Genomic DNA, 18,439 nt, shown 5'->3' with positions numbered 1-18,439 from the left:
ATCAAAGAGCATCTGAACGCATCATATATGATATATGTTGTGTTGTTCATGGTTTATTTGAAGATGCTTAAATTTTGATCACCGTTGTGAATATCATCAGGCTAACGGATAAATTTTGCGTCAAACGGACAAATTTGTTTACGCTTCCTCGCGTTGCCGATAAGTGATTCATATCAAATTTAGATAGGGTTTTCCGGAATCGACTTTCCTATTGGTGCGCTCCGTTCGAATACATCCATGCCTACTTATGTTAGTCTGCAGGTGGGTTCGTACACATGTTCAGCAGGTGGAGAATTTCAACTAAAATAGTCGCCGTATTCGCTGCTGAAAGCTCATATAACTCAGGGCTACATAAAGATTGCAAATTTTGCGTCAAACGGACAAATCGGTTTACGCTTCCTCGCGTTGCTGATAAGTTATTCATATTAAAATTCAATTCATTTGTACTTCAAAGATAGAAAATCGATAAATATAACAATCGAATTAAACAATAATGTTCAACGTTGTAGAATTTCGTTTCCGAGGAAAAAGGGTTTCCATCTTGACATATGTGAGCAGGTGAAGGTTTTACTCTGAGAGACGAAGATAATCGTTGATCTTGGGTGCTAAGCTCAAGTCACGCATATACTTTGGGTGGGAATTAGGAGTGACTAGTCAGTCCTGTAGATTGGCGGAAAAGATCAAATGGAACAAGCTGGAATGTTATCTTATAAGCAATGTCCAATGAAACCAAAATTTGCTTGGCAAATTCATAAACATCGTATGCCATTGTATTCGCCATGTGTTTTATATCAGCCATGTCTCCGTAGAAAAGATATACAGGGTGTCCTAAAAAGGGTTCGTCTCAAAAGAAGCCGCTCTCAGTTGTTGTTGATTCCCTCCTGAGGTCGGGAACCTGAATAAGTGACCGACAAAGCAGGCGAGTTAAAAAGTAAAATGTTCTTGTTTATGATGTGATATGATTATATTCTGATATGATTGAAAGTAAAACAATGGACCGTGCCTTTCAACATGTCCCCTGTTTCGTTGCATCATTGCACGTGGTTTCTTGCGTTGAGTTTGCAATTTAATATGATTTTATATTTTGCTGTTCGGTTTATAGACGCAAATCTATTAGAAAACCTGAACGTATATTCCTTGCGTCGTTGCATGGGCGTTTTGTTCCAGATGGTTGCAGCTGTTATCGGTGGGAGAGGTCTTTCACGCAAGTGGTTTGTATAATTGTAATATACGTTGTTGCCGGGAGACAAAGATAAAGTACAGTGAGTAGGTTATTGTTATAAATTTTATATTTAGTTATTTAACATAATTTTGTGTAAAGGACGTTTAAGATCTGATTACTGTCAAAGTACAATTGCTGTTTCGCAACTTGTTTTGAAATACTGTACTTCAAAAACCTAGCTTTACATTTTGTTGAAGAACCAACAGACACACGAAAATTAGGCATGTTCTTAAACCGCCGTAATTTTTTCATTTTTTCGCATTGTGCGTCTTATATGCTCCCTTCGATTTAACTATTTTATTCCACAAGTTACGATGCAAGGTCAAGGACGAATAAATTATCGAAAATTAGAACCATGGGGCGGGTTGTTCGAAAAGCGTTTAACACGATGGATAAGGTAAAAATGGAAAACAAAATTATCAGTATTTATTGTATTGAACGAAATGCTGAAATGTTTCGATATAAATAATTTAATTTTCAATTGAAGAACATATTTAATGCATAAGATATAGTTTCAGTCATTCACAAAATGTATATAAGATTGATTTTAAACTTTGGCTTATCCACCGTTTAAGCTAAACGCCGTACGAACAACCGGCCCCTGGAGTGAGAGTTATCTCGGCAAAATATCTCTGCACAACGAAGATAACAAGACCTGCAACGGTTTACTTTAAAATTCAGTGAACAGTAAACTTCACAAGAAATTTCCTTACTTCTTGCCGGCGCCACTTCAGTCAAGCCAATTTAAAGCCCTTATTTACTTGTCTGATATCTTGAATCTAATAAACTCAAGATCATCACGTTCAATTTTGCTTAAGTCTTGTATATTACCAGAAAAAGCGATCGTTTCATTCAGTTCTCTTCCACTATTGTAATACATTGTCTTAATTTTCATATTCAGTATTTTATTGGTTCCATACTTCGTCATAATGGGGTTTAACTGTGTGGACCTATTTGACATTTGAACGCTATTAGGAATTCATTCTACTCAGCACCTGTCCATATTGGCTTCTCATTGCAAAATTGTTTACGAAAAATAATATAATTTGAGGCTGACGATTGACTTCAAAATATTTGCGTCCTATCTTCTCTGACAAAAACTTCCCTTCAATGGTGTTAAAAAAATTGCCTGAGATTGCCTGAGATTTTGATAAAAAAATTAAATATCTCGATTTTTATCCCGCATCGGGATAGTAATTCTTTTTTCATTAGTTGTTATATAATTATTATCACATCTAATCAGCAGTTGCTTAAAGACGCTGCCACGCGGCTCCCTGGTTATCGTGCAATGTGTCTTACAAAACGTTATATCCCCCAAGACACCAATTTTTACATTCGCAGTCAGTATATAATTCCTTTTGATAATCCATTAATGAAACGACCTTTCAATTCGAATTGGGATACTGGTCTACTGTCCCAGTGTTTCTCATGCATCATGTATAGTTTCTTCCATTGTAGTGTTATTGTATCATAAACCCCGCAGAAGCAACCGTCATTAACAGAAATAGATAAAATGGTTATTTCTTCTGGGATGTGATGCATGTTTTGTAAATCAAATCAATGATCATAATCTATTGTAACTGCATACATACATAGATAGGTTGTGCATGTTTAAAAGTTTCATTAACGGTCCGCTCCTTATCAATACGCACTCGTCCACCGTCGAATGTTTCCTGATAAAGTAATTTAAAGTAATTTTCTTGCGAATGTTTACTACAAATTTCTTAATTCTTCCACAGACCAAGTCGTCAATCTACAAGAACAACGGGTGTCATTTTACTGTACACAGTAACCGCTTGATTTTCTTTTAGTTTCATTTGCGACTAGAACAACCTTTCCAAAATGCCAGCATTTTTTTATCAAATATCCCATATATAAGAGGATTTATTGCATGCCATCCAGCGATGTGCACAACACGAGACAGATAGTAAAACCAAACTGGAAATTCCATATCAAAAAATAGTCGCATTGGATTATAAACAGTAAAAAGCACAGTACTTACTCCGAAACAAAGAACGGTCCCGAGACAAACAAGAAAAGTTCGTCGATTTCGAATATATCTGCTTCTTACTGCGTTTGAACACACACGCTTCATGTGTTTGTTTTGTTTCATGAGAGCTCGACTAATCTTGTAATAAACCACGGCCATAAAGAGTGTTGGGGACAAAAAAAGACATGCTACGAAACCGAAATATGAATACCAAAACCAGGCATCGTCGAAGACTCTGAGACAAACTGGTACGCGTGATCCATAACTTGCGATCAGGCCAAGAATGTAGCCCAAACCACAGACAATTTTCAATTTCCTTCTGCTGATGGCAGGTTTCAAGGGATGAACAGTGGCGCGATAACGAAGAACTGCAATGATCAACATCATATATATTCCTGCGACAAGAAAGCCGTGAACTGTACCGAAGACCAGGCAATATGCGTTGGAATGATTAACCGCCCGAACTAGAACGTTAATGTGATCTAAGAAATATATAACACACAATCCTAGATCACAGATAGAGAGGTGTAAAACAAGAAAGTAGTAGTTGTTCTTTAACAATTTCTTTTGTCTCAATATTGAGATGATGACCAAAATGTTGCCCAGAATTCCAAATGCAGCAACTGAAATATAGCAATATGCGAAGATATCCCTTCCTATCTTCCCCATCGCTCTTTGAAGATATGTGAATTTTGACTTTCGTTTTTAATATAAACAATTCAAAACAAAACTGACAGCTTTTTTACGACAGTCCTTTCACATAACATACGCGACAAATGGCGAATGCAATAATTTTATCGGGATATACGAAAAATACCAGATGTGTTCCACCAATGAGAACCAAAACACGTAACAATTTTATGCAAAATATTCAAATTTTGCCACACATTCAACTAAATATGTATGTAACTACATCGTTGAATAAATATTTTTGTGTAAAGATTTCTAATATGAAGATTTACTAATGATCGGGCAGTGTTTGTGCGTGTTAAGACTCCGTTATTCCCAAGCTCCTATATAGTAACAAGCAATAACAATAAGTAATAACAGAAACATATTATTTAGTATATTACTCCCGTCAATCGGTGAATTTTGGACCGAGAAATATAGAGATCAAAAATTAAATTTCAAAACTATTTTGAAATAGCAGACGAAAATTAAAATTTAGACTTAGCTAAACGCAAGTTTGTTACCAGCTTTAACTCGTCTTGAACTCGCGCAAGCGCATAACTAAAAAAGCGCCAAAAAGTCCATCACACAATGGCGGACTTCAACTAAGAAAGTCGGTGAATTTCGGCGCATTAGTTAAATAGATTAGCGGCAAAAGCCATAGAAAAAAGTTAATTTGTGATTTTAACATGAACATGAAACCAATTTTCTTTGCCCAATTTATCATTATTGCATGCTATGTTTTTCCTTATGTAAACGGCGTTCACAAGTGATCGACCGCCGACCTTACTTCCGTAGTTAAGCCAAAGCTCTTATATACTTGGCTGATATCTAGAAGTCAATAAACAAGAGCATCACGTTTACTTAAGTCTTGTATATTACCAGAAAAACCGATCGCTTAATTCAGTTCTCTTCCACTATTATACTACATTGTCTCAATTTTCATATTCAGTATTTTATGGCTTCCATACTTCCTCATCCTGGGGTTTAACTGTGTCTACCTATTTGATATTTGAACGCTATTAGGAATTTATTCTATTTAGCAGCTGTCCATATCGACTTCTCATTGCAAAATTGTTTGCGAAAAATAATATAATTTGAGGCTCACGATTGACCTCTAAATATTTGAGGCCTCGATCTTGTCTCACAAAACTTCCCTTCAATCGTGTTAAGACAAGTGCCTAAGATGTAGAATTTATAAAAAATAAATATTCTCGACGTTTTAAGCGAAAGGCCCCTATCGGGAGAGTAATTCTGTTTTAATCAGTTGTTATTATCATATCTCATGAGCAGTTACTTCAAGACGCTGCCACGCGGCTCCCTCGTTATCGTGGAACGTGTCTTACAAAACATATATACTCCAAGACACCAATTCTTAGATTCTCAGTATATAATTCCTTCAGATAATTCATTAATGAAACGACCTTTCAAGTCGAATTAGAATCCTTTGACAATTAATCTTACTTCATCATTTTTTTGCGGGCCATTTTGCAGACATCGTGCTAATTTTAATAATTAGGAACACGCAGAACAAGATGGCTTGTTTTTAAGAACACATGCAGGTTATAGCAACCCAGAGAGGGAAATTAAAGGTTAAGGAGGCTTCCGTCAGAGCACAGTCGGAGCTACATATAAGATCAAAACGCAAAGTCTTAGACAAATGGCATAGAAGTACTGAAGGGTTATTCGTGCAAGAAAATGTCAAAAATCATTTTGATTTACCGATTTACCAATATTGCATGCTTATGTTTTCGTTATTTAAACAACGCATTGGCGTTCACAAGTGACCGCCGACCCTTACTCCTTGCCGGCGCCACTTCAGTCAAGCCAAGGCTCTTAACAAGCCTCCTCGTACAAATGACTGAGATTCCCTTCACGACTGACCTGCGCCTTACGAAAATTCTAGACCGATTTAACAATAGCGTCTTCAACAATTTCGATGGTGCGTCGATTAAGCGCCAAATTTGAAAATTATTAGTGCGGCGCTCATTCGGGGGCGGCGCTCAATCGAATAAATGCGGTACTGTCAAAGTAGAATTGCTGTTTCGCGACTTGTTTTGAAATACTGTGTTTCAAAAACCGAGCTTTACATATTGTTGATGAACCAACAGAGGCACGCGAATATGGGGCACGAAAATTAGAACCTTGGGGTGGGTTGTTCGAAAGGCGTTTAGCACGATGGATAAGTCAAAAATGGAAAACAAAATTATCAGTATTTATTTTATTGAACCAACTGCTGAAATGTTTCGATATAAATAATTTAATTTTCAATTGAAGAACAGATTTAATGCATAAGATATAGTTTCAGTCATTCACAAAATGTATATAAGATTGATTTTAAACTTTGGCTTATCCACCGTTTAAGCTAAACGCCGTACGAACAACCGGCCCCTGGAGTGAGAGTTATCTCGGCAAAATATCTCTGCACAACGAAGATAACAAGACCTGCATGCTACGGTTTACTTTAGAATTCAGTGAACAGCGAACCGATTCTTCTCGAGCACTGACATCTGAGGCGACTCAGTTTCTCAGTTTGCTTGCAATTATTAGCATGCATTTAGTTCAATAATGTTTATAAATTATTACAGTTAATAATATTCAGGAACGGCCGTTATACCGCAATGCGTTTCAACTGTTTACAAATCTCGTTTACACTATAGTTTAAGGGGTTATTCACATGAGCCCGCTTATTGTTGTTACGACTACACGACTTCCAGGATCATGTTATAATTATACACATTTTAACACCTCAAAGTCATCTCACCCTAAATAGGCCGTAGGATGAGCATCCAAAAGATGCAATTCCGTTGCACCCCTCGTGGAACTACATAATTTTCACATGAATCAATAGATAAAAACTTACTTTATCAGAATCCGTCGCTCCCCAAGTGAAACAGGTGCACAATTGGGAAAAAAATCCCTCCAAAGTTTGCTATATTCGCGCTTCGAAATATTCGAACCGCCATTGTTTTAGTAGCAAATACGCATGCGCATGTCAGCCATTCAGCCAAACTCGCACTGCGCACGCGCAGACAGGAAAAATGGATTTTCCCTGTGGGTTTTCCCCGATTTCCCGTGTAAAAATAACAAAATAAAATCACGGAATAAAGATCAAACCTTGTAATATTAACGAATAAATACACACACATTAAATATTGTTAAAACACATTGTACATTTTGCTTGCTCATATGCTAAATCACTTCAATTCATTGGCTATTGTTTCAAAATACCGTTTTAACGTATAATTCTACTTATTAACAACTTAATTCAATAAAAAATTGTGAGGTAAAAAACCCACCTGTATCAAACAGGATGGAGAATATATATATACATACAACTCACACAATCAAGAAACAAGTTAAATATTTCGCTTAAATATAGCCTTGGAATGCTATCCCGTTTCTGTAACTCAGTACTTGCACTTTGTTCCCTTTGAATGATAATGCCCCCAGTGATGTGAGTTGTCCCTTTGCCAGATCTAGTTTCTTCTGAGAAATCATCATTATCCCATGCAAGAGTAGTTGGAACATCACTAACAAAGCCTGGAGGAATAGCAGAATCATTGGATATATTCATCTGTGCAAGGGCAGTTTCATGGCACAATACAAATGAGTGTGACATGCAATGTCCAAAGCCACTCAATAGAAAAATCACTGAGGCTGAACCTGTCAGTTGTCTAAGTGCCATGGCAAGTGCTATGCTCTTGGGTGTAGGATTCCTTCCCCCAGATGCTAAATTCAGAAGGTCTTGTACAATTAATGTTAGTTTGGCATTGTTCTTGCCCTCAATTGGCACGTACTCACTTAAAGTTGGCTCTGAAGAGAATCCACAAGTCCAAGCCGAGACATTAAAAAGTTCACATGGAACCACTTTTTGCACATTATCCATTGTCAAATCAGATGCCAATGGTGGCCAACGAAGATTCAGTTTTGGTATATCTTGGACCTTTTGGCGAAGAATCAATGCAGCATTGTATAGAATTTGTAACTCATTGACTCTCGAATTTTCCTCAGTTTCTGTGTTGGAATTCAGATCATCATCATCAATGGTACCGGTGTAGCTCTCTTCATCAAAGTCTTCATCGTTGTTTTCTGACTTGTTTGACATATGTTCCTCAACCAATTCGGAAGAATCCAAATTTTCCACATATACAATCTCACTAACATTTCTCATTTTCGGTACTTAGAACACAAGTTGGGGATAACTTTTCATCAGTTGTTGCTTGAGTTTAAAAGCTCTATATTTAGATGCATCCACATTCTCGGTGTCCTTAGCAATGACAACAAATTTCTCCAGCAAATCTTTCATATACCTTATTTGCTTATTTGCAATGACCTCAGTCTCGATTACTTTCTTACAGAAGACATCATAAGACTTCTCGTACACTGATGTAGATCTTTCAATCTCCAATTGCTTCTTTGTCTCTCTGGTGAGAAATTTTGTATAATTGCAGTAGCAAACTTTGTGATAGGGGACTTCCAGTGCTACACAGTCTTTCCCCCGGATTTGCACAAGTATCCGTTCATCATTCTTTCTCTCGGCAGCTGTACGTAGAAGACCAGCATCAATTATTTCTGCCAACATGAGTGGGGTTCTTTTTCTCTTCTTAGTTACCTGGTGTGAACAAAACTATTAAACTAAATATCTGCTAATAACACAGTTGGATGTTTGTAGCATTAAAAACTATTTTACCCTAAATAAACTTAATTGACCACAATTCAAGATATTTTAAAACCAAACTCGAGAATGCTGTGCTACTAGTACACATTGCACTATTGCACTAGTATAATTATATCTATCAAAATGACCATACCTTGTCTAGTGAGGACCAAGAGGCGTCTCTTCCACAAACAATACATATCTCTGGACTCGTTTCTTTTAGGCAAGGTCTTATTAACGCCTGCGACTGATTGGCGTGTAATTTTTCGTCTTGGTTCTATTGGTTCCACTTCCACATGTAGTTCTTCGGTAGAAGTTACAGTTTTAGAGCTAGTTCCTTCTCCTTTTTCTTCTTTTCGCTGTTGTCTACGGATATTCTCTTCATCAGAAAATCTCTTCCAGCATTTCATACGATGGTACCATTCTAAGTTAATGCTGTCAGGGTTCTTCTCCTGTTCTCCATGTATGAATTGACAGATCCGTCATCGATGTTCTCGTACGATTTCTTAGCTATTTCAGCTTGTTGACATTTAAGTTTGGCCCATTTAGACCTACACTCAAGACATTTCTTAAGCCCTTGGCGTGTAACTTTGCAAAGTTGCTCCGTAACGCCAACAAAATGAATAAAACATGAGGATATTCGAGTTTTATAAATATTTTCAGCCATGATTGTTTTGCATAACTAAGCGTGTTTCCACTTTGAAGCATGTGTGTGCTTATGCGCGTGCGCAGTGCGAGTTTGGCTGACAAGCGCATGCGTATTTGCTACTAAAACAATGGCGGTTCGAATATTTCGAAGCGCGAATATATAAAACTTTGGAGGGATTGTTCTCCCAATTGTGCACCTGTTTCGCTTGGGGAACAACGGATTCTGATAAAGTAAATTTTTATCTATTGATTCATGTGAAAATTATGTAGTTCCACGAGGGGTGCAACGGAATCCGTTTTCTAAGCATCTTTTGGATGCTCATCCTACGGCCTAAAACCTCTTCGTTAAACCTCTGCTATTAAAGCGGGCCATGTAAACAGCCCGTAAACTGAGCATAAAACGTCTTATCGGATCAAAATGAAGCTGTGATTTTTTACATGATTACCATCCCCAAAACTTAAAACGTTATCTACTAAATATTATATGTTTTCCCCACTGAGAATTCCCCAGCAAAATTAGCCCTCAAAACTATAAGCCTTCGCTTGTTTATTTGCATTATTATATTGCGACTTCTCAACCTCGTGGTAGAATAAATTTACTCCGCCGGTCGCGAATTTACGCTCGTTCACAACAAAATTTAGAGCTTCCTACCTTGCATCGTCGCTAAATTCATACTTAGGAACATCCACACAGACATTTAACTGATTTAAGTGCTGTTCAAGCAAGTCAAAATCCAGTTTTAACAAAAACATTATTGCAAGCAAAGCCTGCATTGTTCAATGTTTTGTTTCTTCGCCGTGAGAAGACAAATTTGAGCGGGGAAAGAATTGACCAATCACAAAGCAATGTTTCATACCTCACGAAATAAATTTGCATATTTATGCCTGCTCTTCTCAATAGAGGTAGGGGAGGTGGGGGTGGGCCATGGGAACAAATTTAAAGTATTTAAACAGTTAAAGCTAGTTCAATATGTATAGATTGTCTTTTCAAAACATTAATTCAGTTATTTAATTCAGTTTGTAACCGTCGTTATGAAATCGTCATGATCCATGGTCCAAAGGCTAACGTCCAGGTTACAACATGCTCTTAATCAACAACGGGGTAAAATAGCAATTTACTTTGTATGCATGCCATGTATGCCGGTTTTTGAAAATCAAATCGATAAACATAGATTCTGTTTAAACGTTTTCATTGATGGGCTAAAACGTTATCAATACGTACTCATCTGCGGTTCAATCACTTCAATGTTTCCGTTTAGATAAAGTTTTTTTTGTACTATTATTCTACGTTTTCTACATCTCATCACGAGGTATTTAAAGTACCAAAATTTTTAGAGTACAAAATAGTGTTTGTACAATAGAGTGATAAAGTTTTTTAATTCGTAAAAGGGCCACGGTGTCCATCGCCAAGAACAACGCCTTGTCGTTTTGCCGTACACATTAGCTAAGTGCTTGATTTTCTTGTGGTTTCATTTCCGACTAGAACAACGTTTCCAAAATGCCAGTAATTTTTTATCAAATATCTCATAAATAAGAGGATTTATTGCGATCCAGCAATGCGCACAATAAGACCCAATAAGATAAGCAAATCATGGCCATGGGTTTCTCTATTCTATCACTTCTTAATGCTAATTGGTAAAAAATCCGTTTCTAAGCATCTTTTGGATGCTCATCCTACGGCCTAACGCTCTTTCGGGAAATTACGTAGTGTGTTCTTAAACCAGTATATTTTTTTGGACCTCAAAGTATATACGACAATCGACATGCCTCAAAAGGAGACTGAAACGGCTACGCATATATTTTCCTCTCTTGTCAATCACACTGTTGACATTCAAAATTGATTTGTAATATGCCTGCCGTTGTAATATGAACCGCACACAAATCCTGTAATCCGAGCCGCTTACAATTAAACAGTGCTCTTAATACTTGTCTGTTTACAAAGCGTTGGCAAGGACGTAACGAAGGGAAAATTGGCAAAATTCGTGACATTTATCAGGTAATCTAACGTGAATGAACTTCATTAAACGAACTGTATTCAACCTAGACGCCATTGTGGCTAGCTGTGAGTTCTGACGCCATCTTTCTTCAATGATATCGGTCTATTGTATGTCGTCGACAATTTGTAAACGTGCTGCCACTGGCAATACTGACGGCAAATGTCGAAGGCGAATATACAATGGCAAATATTCATTCGACTATGTTAACCTGCCATTGGCAGACGTCGAAGATAACCCGTCAAGGAATTGTTCAGAAGCAGCCAAGAATCCAGAGGAAAGAAAAAATGCATGGCGAAGGGAATTCACTGAAAAATTAGGGATTTCTATTCTTAACAAGGAAATTCACGAGCGGCTTAAAACCACCGAAAAAGCACAACTAGACTGGCTAACGCCGTGCTTTACAACCCTAAGCGATGAACCGAATTTGTCGATGCAGCGACGCTGTTTTTGCGAGTCAATTGGGCCAAGATTTTGCGAGGTTTGTCGACGAAAGGTGAATAAAGATCTGAGCAATAGAATACCAAGGATGATATGCGATTTGAGGAACTCTGATGACGAGGTATCTTTGCTGGAAAGGGCGGAATACTTCGTGACGCCTGAGCCAAAGTTCAGTAGACATCTTAAGCAAGCAACGAGTTTTTATCGAGCTGGGGGGTATAACAGTTCACAAGAAGATCGAACAGCTCCAAACACGGACGAAGATCAATATTTATCCACTAAACACCATCGAAAACATGTATCGTCCCGGGCGTCCAGCTATTCATCCCTGAGTTCCAACAATTCGGGAGATTCGAACGAGGTGCCTCAAAATAGTCCAAATATATCCCCAGTTATCCACGAACTACCAATCCTAAATACCTCGAATTGTTTTTCTGCTGTTAAATCTGATCATCAGCCTGTACTTACCCCCAGCAATATCAACTTACCTTCGTTACTACCAGCAGTGAAACGTGATGTAGATATCCACGATGATACTGTGAAATCCCCTGACATCCTTGTAATCGATGAACATATGCTTGCGGATACCCCTCAATCACCTGAGCTAACACCAACTGAAGCTGATATCACCTATGATTCACAAATTTTTCATATCACCCATGAGCTACGGAGTATACATGAACTCAAAGCCGAATCATGTTCCCCCAACAACACCGAAAATCAAAATGTGTTCCCAGTTATACACGAACATCCCTCAAACAAATTTGATGATGAGGAAAATTCTGCTCCACAAAGTGGAAACGTGTTAAGTTCATCAACCATTTCTCAGTCAGACAGAAGTTCAAAATCGCTCAAAAATGATACAAAACATACTCCAAGCACTGTCCTATGTGACGAATCTAATGCATTACCAAAGTTACCTGATCCTGTTGAACCAGTTCTACTGGAATTGAAGTGCATAAATTTTAGCATATATGATTATGATTGCGAATTGGATAAATGAATGTAGGTAAGCTTGCCTGTTTGGTTTTGTCGTGGAACTGAATAGTTCAGGGAGGACGTAATCTGTTAATTTATACATCATATTTGAACTTGTTTTATTAATAGTTTAATTAAATCCCTGTTTTGACACTCCGTGTTCATATTACTGAGGTGAATATATAAGTAATTCTATAGGTAACTATCTCGACTGTAGTGACACTAGTTAATACCCCTCTCTCCCTTCAACTCAAACTAAAGGTCTTCATTATCACATTAACTTTCAGGGAACAAGGAACTTTGAATTCCCTGCCTCGTTCCAGCCCCCTCCCCCCCATACTCCTATAATTAGGCCACGTGCGTAACTGTAGAGGTGGTTCAAGCCAACTTGATATGGCCAATTCATTTAGACATAATAGCTATACAGAAACAACTCATTTTTCCACACAATTCTCAAGTGATTTCTGATGTCTGCTGAGTTGCGTTGACTGACTGAAGCTCTTTCCGCATTTTCGACATTTGAATGGCCGTTCTCCCGTGTGCGTCCTGATATGATTACTGAGTGTCGTTGAGCCGCTGAACGTGCGCCCGCAGTATCCGCATTTGAACGGCTTGTCACTGACGTGATCGACCACGTGACCCCGAAGCTCATCAGGATTCGAAAACGAGGCTGTGCATTGACCGCATTGGAAAGGCTTCTCGGGCGTTTTATCGCAGACATGCATTTGTAACGCTATACGCTGACTGAATGTCTGTTCACATTGACCACATCGCCAAATATGCGTCTCGTTGAACGAACTTAAGCCAAAATATTCGCTTGCTTGTACCTCGCCAATCTAAACAGATTAACCGATTGATTGATCAATCGATTGATTGATGAATCGATTGATTGATTGATCAATGATGGAATTGGAGGATTGCTTGATTGATTTGTTTTAAATTGCTCCCTTCAGCGAATTTCATTTTGTTAGCATCACAATGCAAAATTGCCAATTTTTTTGGACATTTACCTGATCAATCTTTTCCATCTCTGTACGTCGGTAACCTTTTTCGTAACCATGGATAGCTGAAAAGATCGAAAAAAAGAGTTTTTAATACTTTTTTCCGCGATTCGATTATTATCTATCTCATGCGCAGGATCATGTACGACTAATTGAGCTGTGCGATTACATATTTTCGCTTCGAAAGGCGTTTGGACAGGATAAAATGAAGTCGTGGCATTGCTTCAAAATCATAAGAGCGATTCGGGAATAATATTTTACCTGGCACCATGGGTGGAACAGCTTCAGTACCAGCCATGGATATTCGCTCTATATCCATGCTGTCAGAATATCTATCGTCATACCACACCAACAGTTCCGTGTACGGCACGATATCTCTAAATGCACGGTAGTACAGATTTCCAGCGTATTGAAACACAGTCATGTTCTGTTCCTCTTTATGTCGGGCGCACTGAATCATGCTCATCCAGTTTGAAAATTTCGCATCGTTGCCATCGACATAATGACTAAGCTTGCCATCTTTGTAGATCTACAGGAGGGCGAATTTTCAATAATAATTTCACTTTATCGCACAAGAACTATATATAATCAGTACATATAGTCTACAATTATAGACGCTTATACCTCCCACATGTGTCCATTGTCCCGGTCGGCAGTTAGTTCCTCGGGTCTAACCACCTCTCCCTCGAAAGGTCCGATCCAAGTTCCAACTGGGATGAATCTCGAACAATACACGCCAAAACTACTCCCGGGTATGGTGGATACGCAGGGAAACATCCCGGGGGGATATTTTACATCTTTGATTTCTTTAACTCCTTCTGTAACAGAAAGAGACACACACAATGATAGTGCACCAGGTCTTTGTTAACGTTGTTCGTCGGGTAACATAATCATTTCAACTATACATAGCTGAGTACTAAGAATTTGGCAGCGGGCAACAATTTTTCACTTATTGGCGGAAAACATTGCATTTGTTTAAAGTCATGTGACTACGAATGAGCCAATCACATTTAAGATACACAGCACCTATATAACAAACATTTTTACTGTAGCAGTTTATCAATTTGTTTACCTTTCAATGGCTGAACAAGCTTTGAACTTCTTCCGTACAGATAAAATTCTAGCAGTTGAGATGAAAACATTTCATCTTCGCGGTCATTTCGAGGTCGCTTTGGCGAGCCGGCGGCATTGTCGTTGATGCTTGGTGATTGAACTGATGGCGAGCATGCAGATTTTGGAGAATGCCGTTTTCTTTTCTAAAACAGAAAGATAAATATGTCGACATCAAGCTTTTGCATTCGTGAAGACTAAAAACTGAAATCTCTGTAGCGCTTCCAATCGTTCTTGAACATCGAGCGAAATTTGTCTTTTCTTTCTTGAATGCAAAATAATCTCAACCAGTTTATGTGAAGGATTTTCGCGTTCTAGTGATATAGTGATATACAAGAATGTTTCCTGGGACAGTATACGATACTCTTCTAAATGGTAAATAATAATTGGGAAAGTGTGAACTCTGTTCGTTTGTACATTTAAATAGCTAAGTGTCAGTAATAATGCTATTCGCATTCATGTTGTGAAGTAGTTTCTGAATTGCATTCAAACGTAGAAATTAGTATTCAAGTCAACATTATTAGCCGTGGGTATTAGGTTGGTATTTTATAGCTGTGGGTATTAGGTTGATATATGCGTGGATGACAAATTTTGGACATCGTCCAAATCTCCGCTGAGATAGCGGGTTTCTAGGATCTTAAGAACATAACAAACATGGAATAATTGAAAAATACTTCAAAGGAACTTAAGTTTACGTGGATAGTTTTGTCTGCTCTATTTGAAGATACGTGATGGAATTTGGTGTCAAATATAAGGCTCTATTAATTAGGCCTGTAATGACCAGGTAACTTTGCGTCTCCTTGATGAAACAACACTTGTTTTTACAGATAGCTTTCTATATGTTATTGTAATCACTCCACATTTCACAATATAGGCTAGAAACGTTACATACATGAAAGCAATTTAAAATGGACATGCACAGCTATATCAAATAAACCCGGATATCCTGAATATTAAAACAAAACAAGCAACTATATTTATAATATGAATCGTTAACAAGGATTTAGGAAAAGCTTTCTCGATACTAACCTCATCTCGTTTGCACTCCATCGTTATGAAACACAAAACACGACAGGCTATTCAGCTAGTGATGTCTTTCCGACACAGGCAAGTATTGCATGTGTAAACACAAAGTTTCAGCCGTCAGTAACGCCGACTTGCAAAAAACACCTAAATGTTTAAAAACAAACGGCACGTTTTGTTTTTTCGGCGTACTGTGTTTTGGTTAAAAAACTATTAACTACCTGCCGCAGAAAAAACAACCGCCAAAATTGACCTGCAAAAACATAATTTCTTTACGTTTGTCGCAAAACAAAAACTATACAAAGAATTATACACTCTGATGAATGATTTCAAATGACACATCGAAATTACTTAGTCTTAACGGGCGAAAATCACGGTCGGTGACATTTACGTAAAGTTTGGAGAAATGGCTGTAAATTGGGTTATTTAAAAGAAGATTCACTGAGAATGTTTGTATTCCTCCAACGCAGACATAGCGCGCAAACTTAGATGTGCGTTTATTGTTGGGCAAATTCTTAATGAGTTATCGCGTCCTATTGATATTTATATCACTCGCTCGTGCATAGAACGTAATACGATTGTCCAACGCTAAACCAAATTTATAGCGGTGGTAACTGACTAAGTGTAGTGTATTACATGGCAAATACACTTAAATTCGGTGTCTTTATAAGACGCGCGGATGTTCGCTTAAATCAGCTCAGTGGCGTTGCCAGCCTGACAACTTTGTCCTGCTATGTAAATTTCGAGTTATAATTATTCATGCATGTCTTTAGAAATTTGTTGATTTCACAGTCAATGAACACCAAATATTAGCATTGCGGGACAAATCGTCAGGATAGCTACGCCACTGAATCACTGGGCATTTGTTTGCCTAAAAAGGCTCGTCGAATATCATAAAATTATGATATTTGATTGATATGATAAAATATTTAATAGATATAATAATTTTGTAAAAATAAGACATTTCATAGCCATAGGTCGATTTCAAGATGTAGAGAATGTTTCGACTGCGAAATGTTTTCATGTTTTCTTTCAGAATTTGGAAAAAAAAAGCTCGATTTTAATTTGCTAAATCGTTTACGAAATATTTGCATATCTTCATATGAATTGAAATCAGTCAAGTTAAACGAATTCATTGATTATAAAGCTTAGCAAATTCCGGCTTTCTTCGCAAGTGGAAGTTCATGCTAAGTTTTTCAACTCAGTGTTTAACCTGATTGCTTAAAGCTCAATATATTTCGCAAAGAAATGTGTAAATATTTCACTACAAGAAGAATAATACTAATTTGATGTGATTGGGTAAAATATATACTATATGTGAGTATAAATACGTGTAAACTTTCTTAATTCCGGCTGTTTAAACAGTAAACTCTCCTAGAGTTGATGACATTAACTTGTAGTTTTGAATACTATCTCTCAAATATCATCTTAACTTGCATGATATTTTGTTTAGGTTAAGATTAGGAATGATAAACAATTCTTTCTCTTCTTGGTAGACAGTAGCCAGCCTGTCGATTTGTCCCGCTATGCTAATATTTTGCTGTTCACTGGCTGTGAAAACAATAGATTTCTAAAGACTAATTATAATAACTCGAAATTTACATAGCGGGACAAAATCGTCAGGCTGGCTACGCCACTGTTGGTAGATGCATGCAGCTAGACCTAACAAATCCAACGAAATAGCGAAATTATATATGATAAATTGACTGTGATAAATAGACAGCGGGTCTGAGCGGGGATGCCCGGCCACACATCATGTGCTAATTGACTAAAGCCGGTTTTCCACTAGGCGAAATTTTTGGCTCGATTTTCTTTTTAATCGTGAAAATCCGCTGCAGATTCCCCTCACCGGTCACAATTGAATAGAAAATCTAGCGAAAAATTTCCTTTGATCGAAAAATTCCACCTAGTGGAAAACCACCCATATGCATTTATATAAAGATGTTATAGAAGTATTTATTCATAAGAATACAGGATGATAGCGTCTATAAAGACGCCAAAAACGAACCCTTTCGTGTACCGAACATAATGTTAATGTCTCTTACATATCCCGTCTTAAACGCTTGTGGGATATTACATATATCTATTCCTTTTATTTAATGATTTTAATTGTACTATCGTAAAAAATCTATTGCAATCGAACACATATTTAAAGAGCCGAGTTAAGATTGTATTCCCCGATTTACAATTTATATCTATTCCTATATCGTTAACTAGACAACCAAACGTCTATTTAAGTAATGTTCCAATGTTTTTTTGTATAGTCGTAAACATTTTTTTCACTGCTCATTAATAAATCACGACCAAATTATTGACGGCATGTTTTGGCGAATAACGCACAAAAAATTCCTCTCATTTTTATCTATCGACAAAGCTTTTGTGCCATCCTTCTGGAAGAATTTTCAAATTTCGTTGTCGAGGTGAAAAAAATCAGGAAATTTAAGTCTGAATGCCGTAAAACGAGTTCGCGTGACAGCAAGGAGGAACTGTACATTCGGTTGGGTTATAAATTATGAATAGACTAACATTGATTTTGGTTAAACAAAGTCTATAATTATACCTGAATGCGTGCTATGTACCGATATACGCATGAAGTTTGCTAGTGCATAAAGAAATTTTGATACAGTTCAGTTCAGTTCAATTCAGTTCAGTGCAATCCAGTTCAGTTCAGTTCAGTTCAGTTCAGTTCAGTTCAGTTCAGTT

General features: G+C 37.5%; 2 protein-coding genes across 2 annotated transcripts; both read right to left on the bottom strand.

Moving 5' to 3' along the window:
- Positions 1–7,129: 7,129 nt before the first annotated feature.
- Positions 7,130–9,496, bottom strand: LOC114522732. Its single transcript, XM_028543474.1, has 4 exons — positions 8,696–9,496; positions 7,686–8,496; positions 7,218–7,424; positions 7,130–7,143 (listed from the first exon to the last, which is right to left on the bottom strand). The coding sequence occupies exons 2-4, from the start codon at positions 8,053–8,055 to the stop codon at positions 7,130–7,132; spliced, it is 591 nt and encodes a 196-aa protein (XP_028399275.1). The 5' UTR covers positions 8,056–8,496; positions 8,696–9,496.
- Positions 9,497–12,748: 3,252 nt separating this feature from the next.
- On the bottom strand, positions 12,749–15,858 carry LOC114522531 (putative histone-lysine N-methyltransferase PRDM6). Its single transcript, XM_028543238.1, has 6 exons — positions 15,743–15,858; positions 14,676–14,859; positions 14,228–14,421; positions 13,865–14,132; positions 13,613–13,668; positions 12,749–13,438 (listed from the first exon to the last, which is right to left on the bottom strand). The coding sequence occupies exons 1-6, from the start codon at positions 15,761–15,763 to the stop codon at positions 13,037–13,039; spliced, it is 1,125 nt and encodes a 374-aa protein (XP_028399039.1). The 5' UTR covers positions 15,764–15,858; the 3' UTR covers positions 12,749–13,036.
- Between the last annotated feature and the right edge of the window lie 2,581 nt (positions 15,859–18,439).

This window comes from Dendronephthya gigantea, unplaced genomic scaffold (assembly GCF_004324835.1).
Source record: "Dendronephthya gigantea isolate DGI-Jeju-01 unplaced genomic scaffold, DenGig_1.0 000023F, whole genome shotgun sequence".
NCBI lineage: Eukaryota > Metazoa > Cnidaria > Anthozoa > Malacalcyonacea > Nephtheidae > Dendronephthya > Dendronephthya gigantea.
This window is presented reverse-complemented; position numbering and strand designations above follow the sequence as displayed.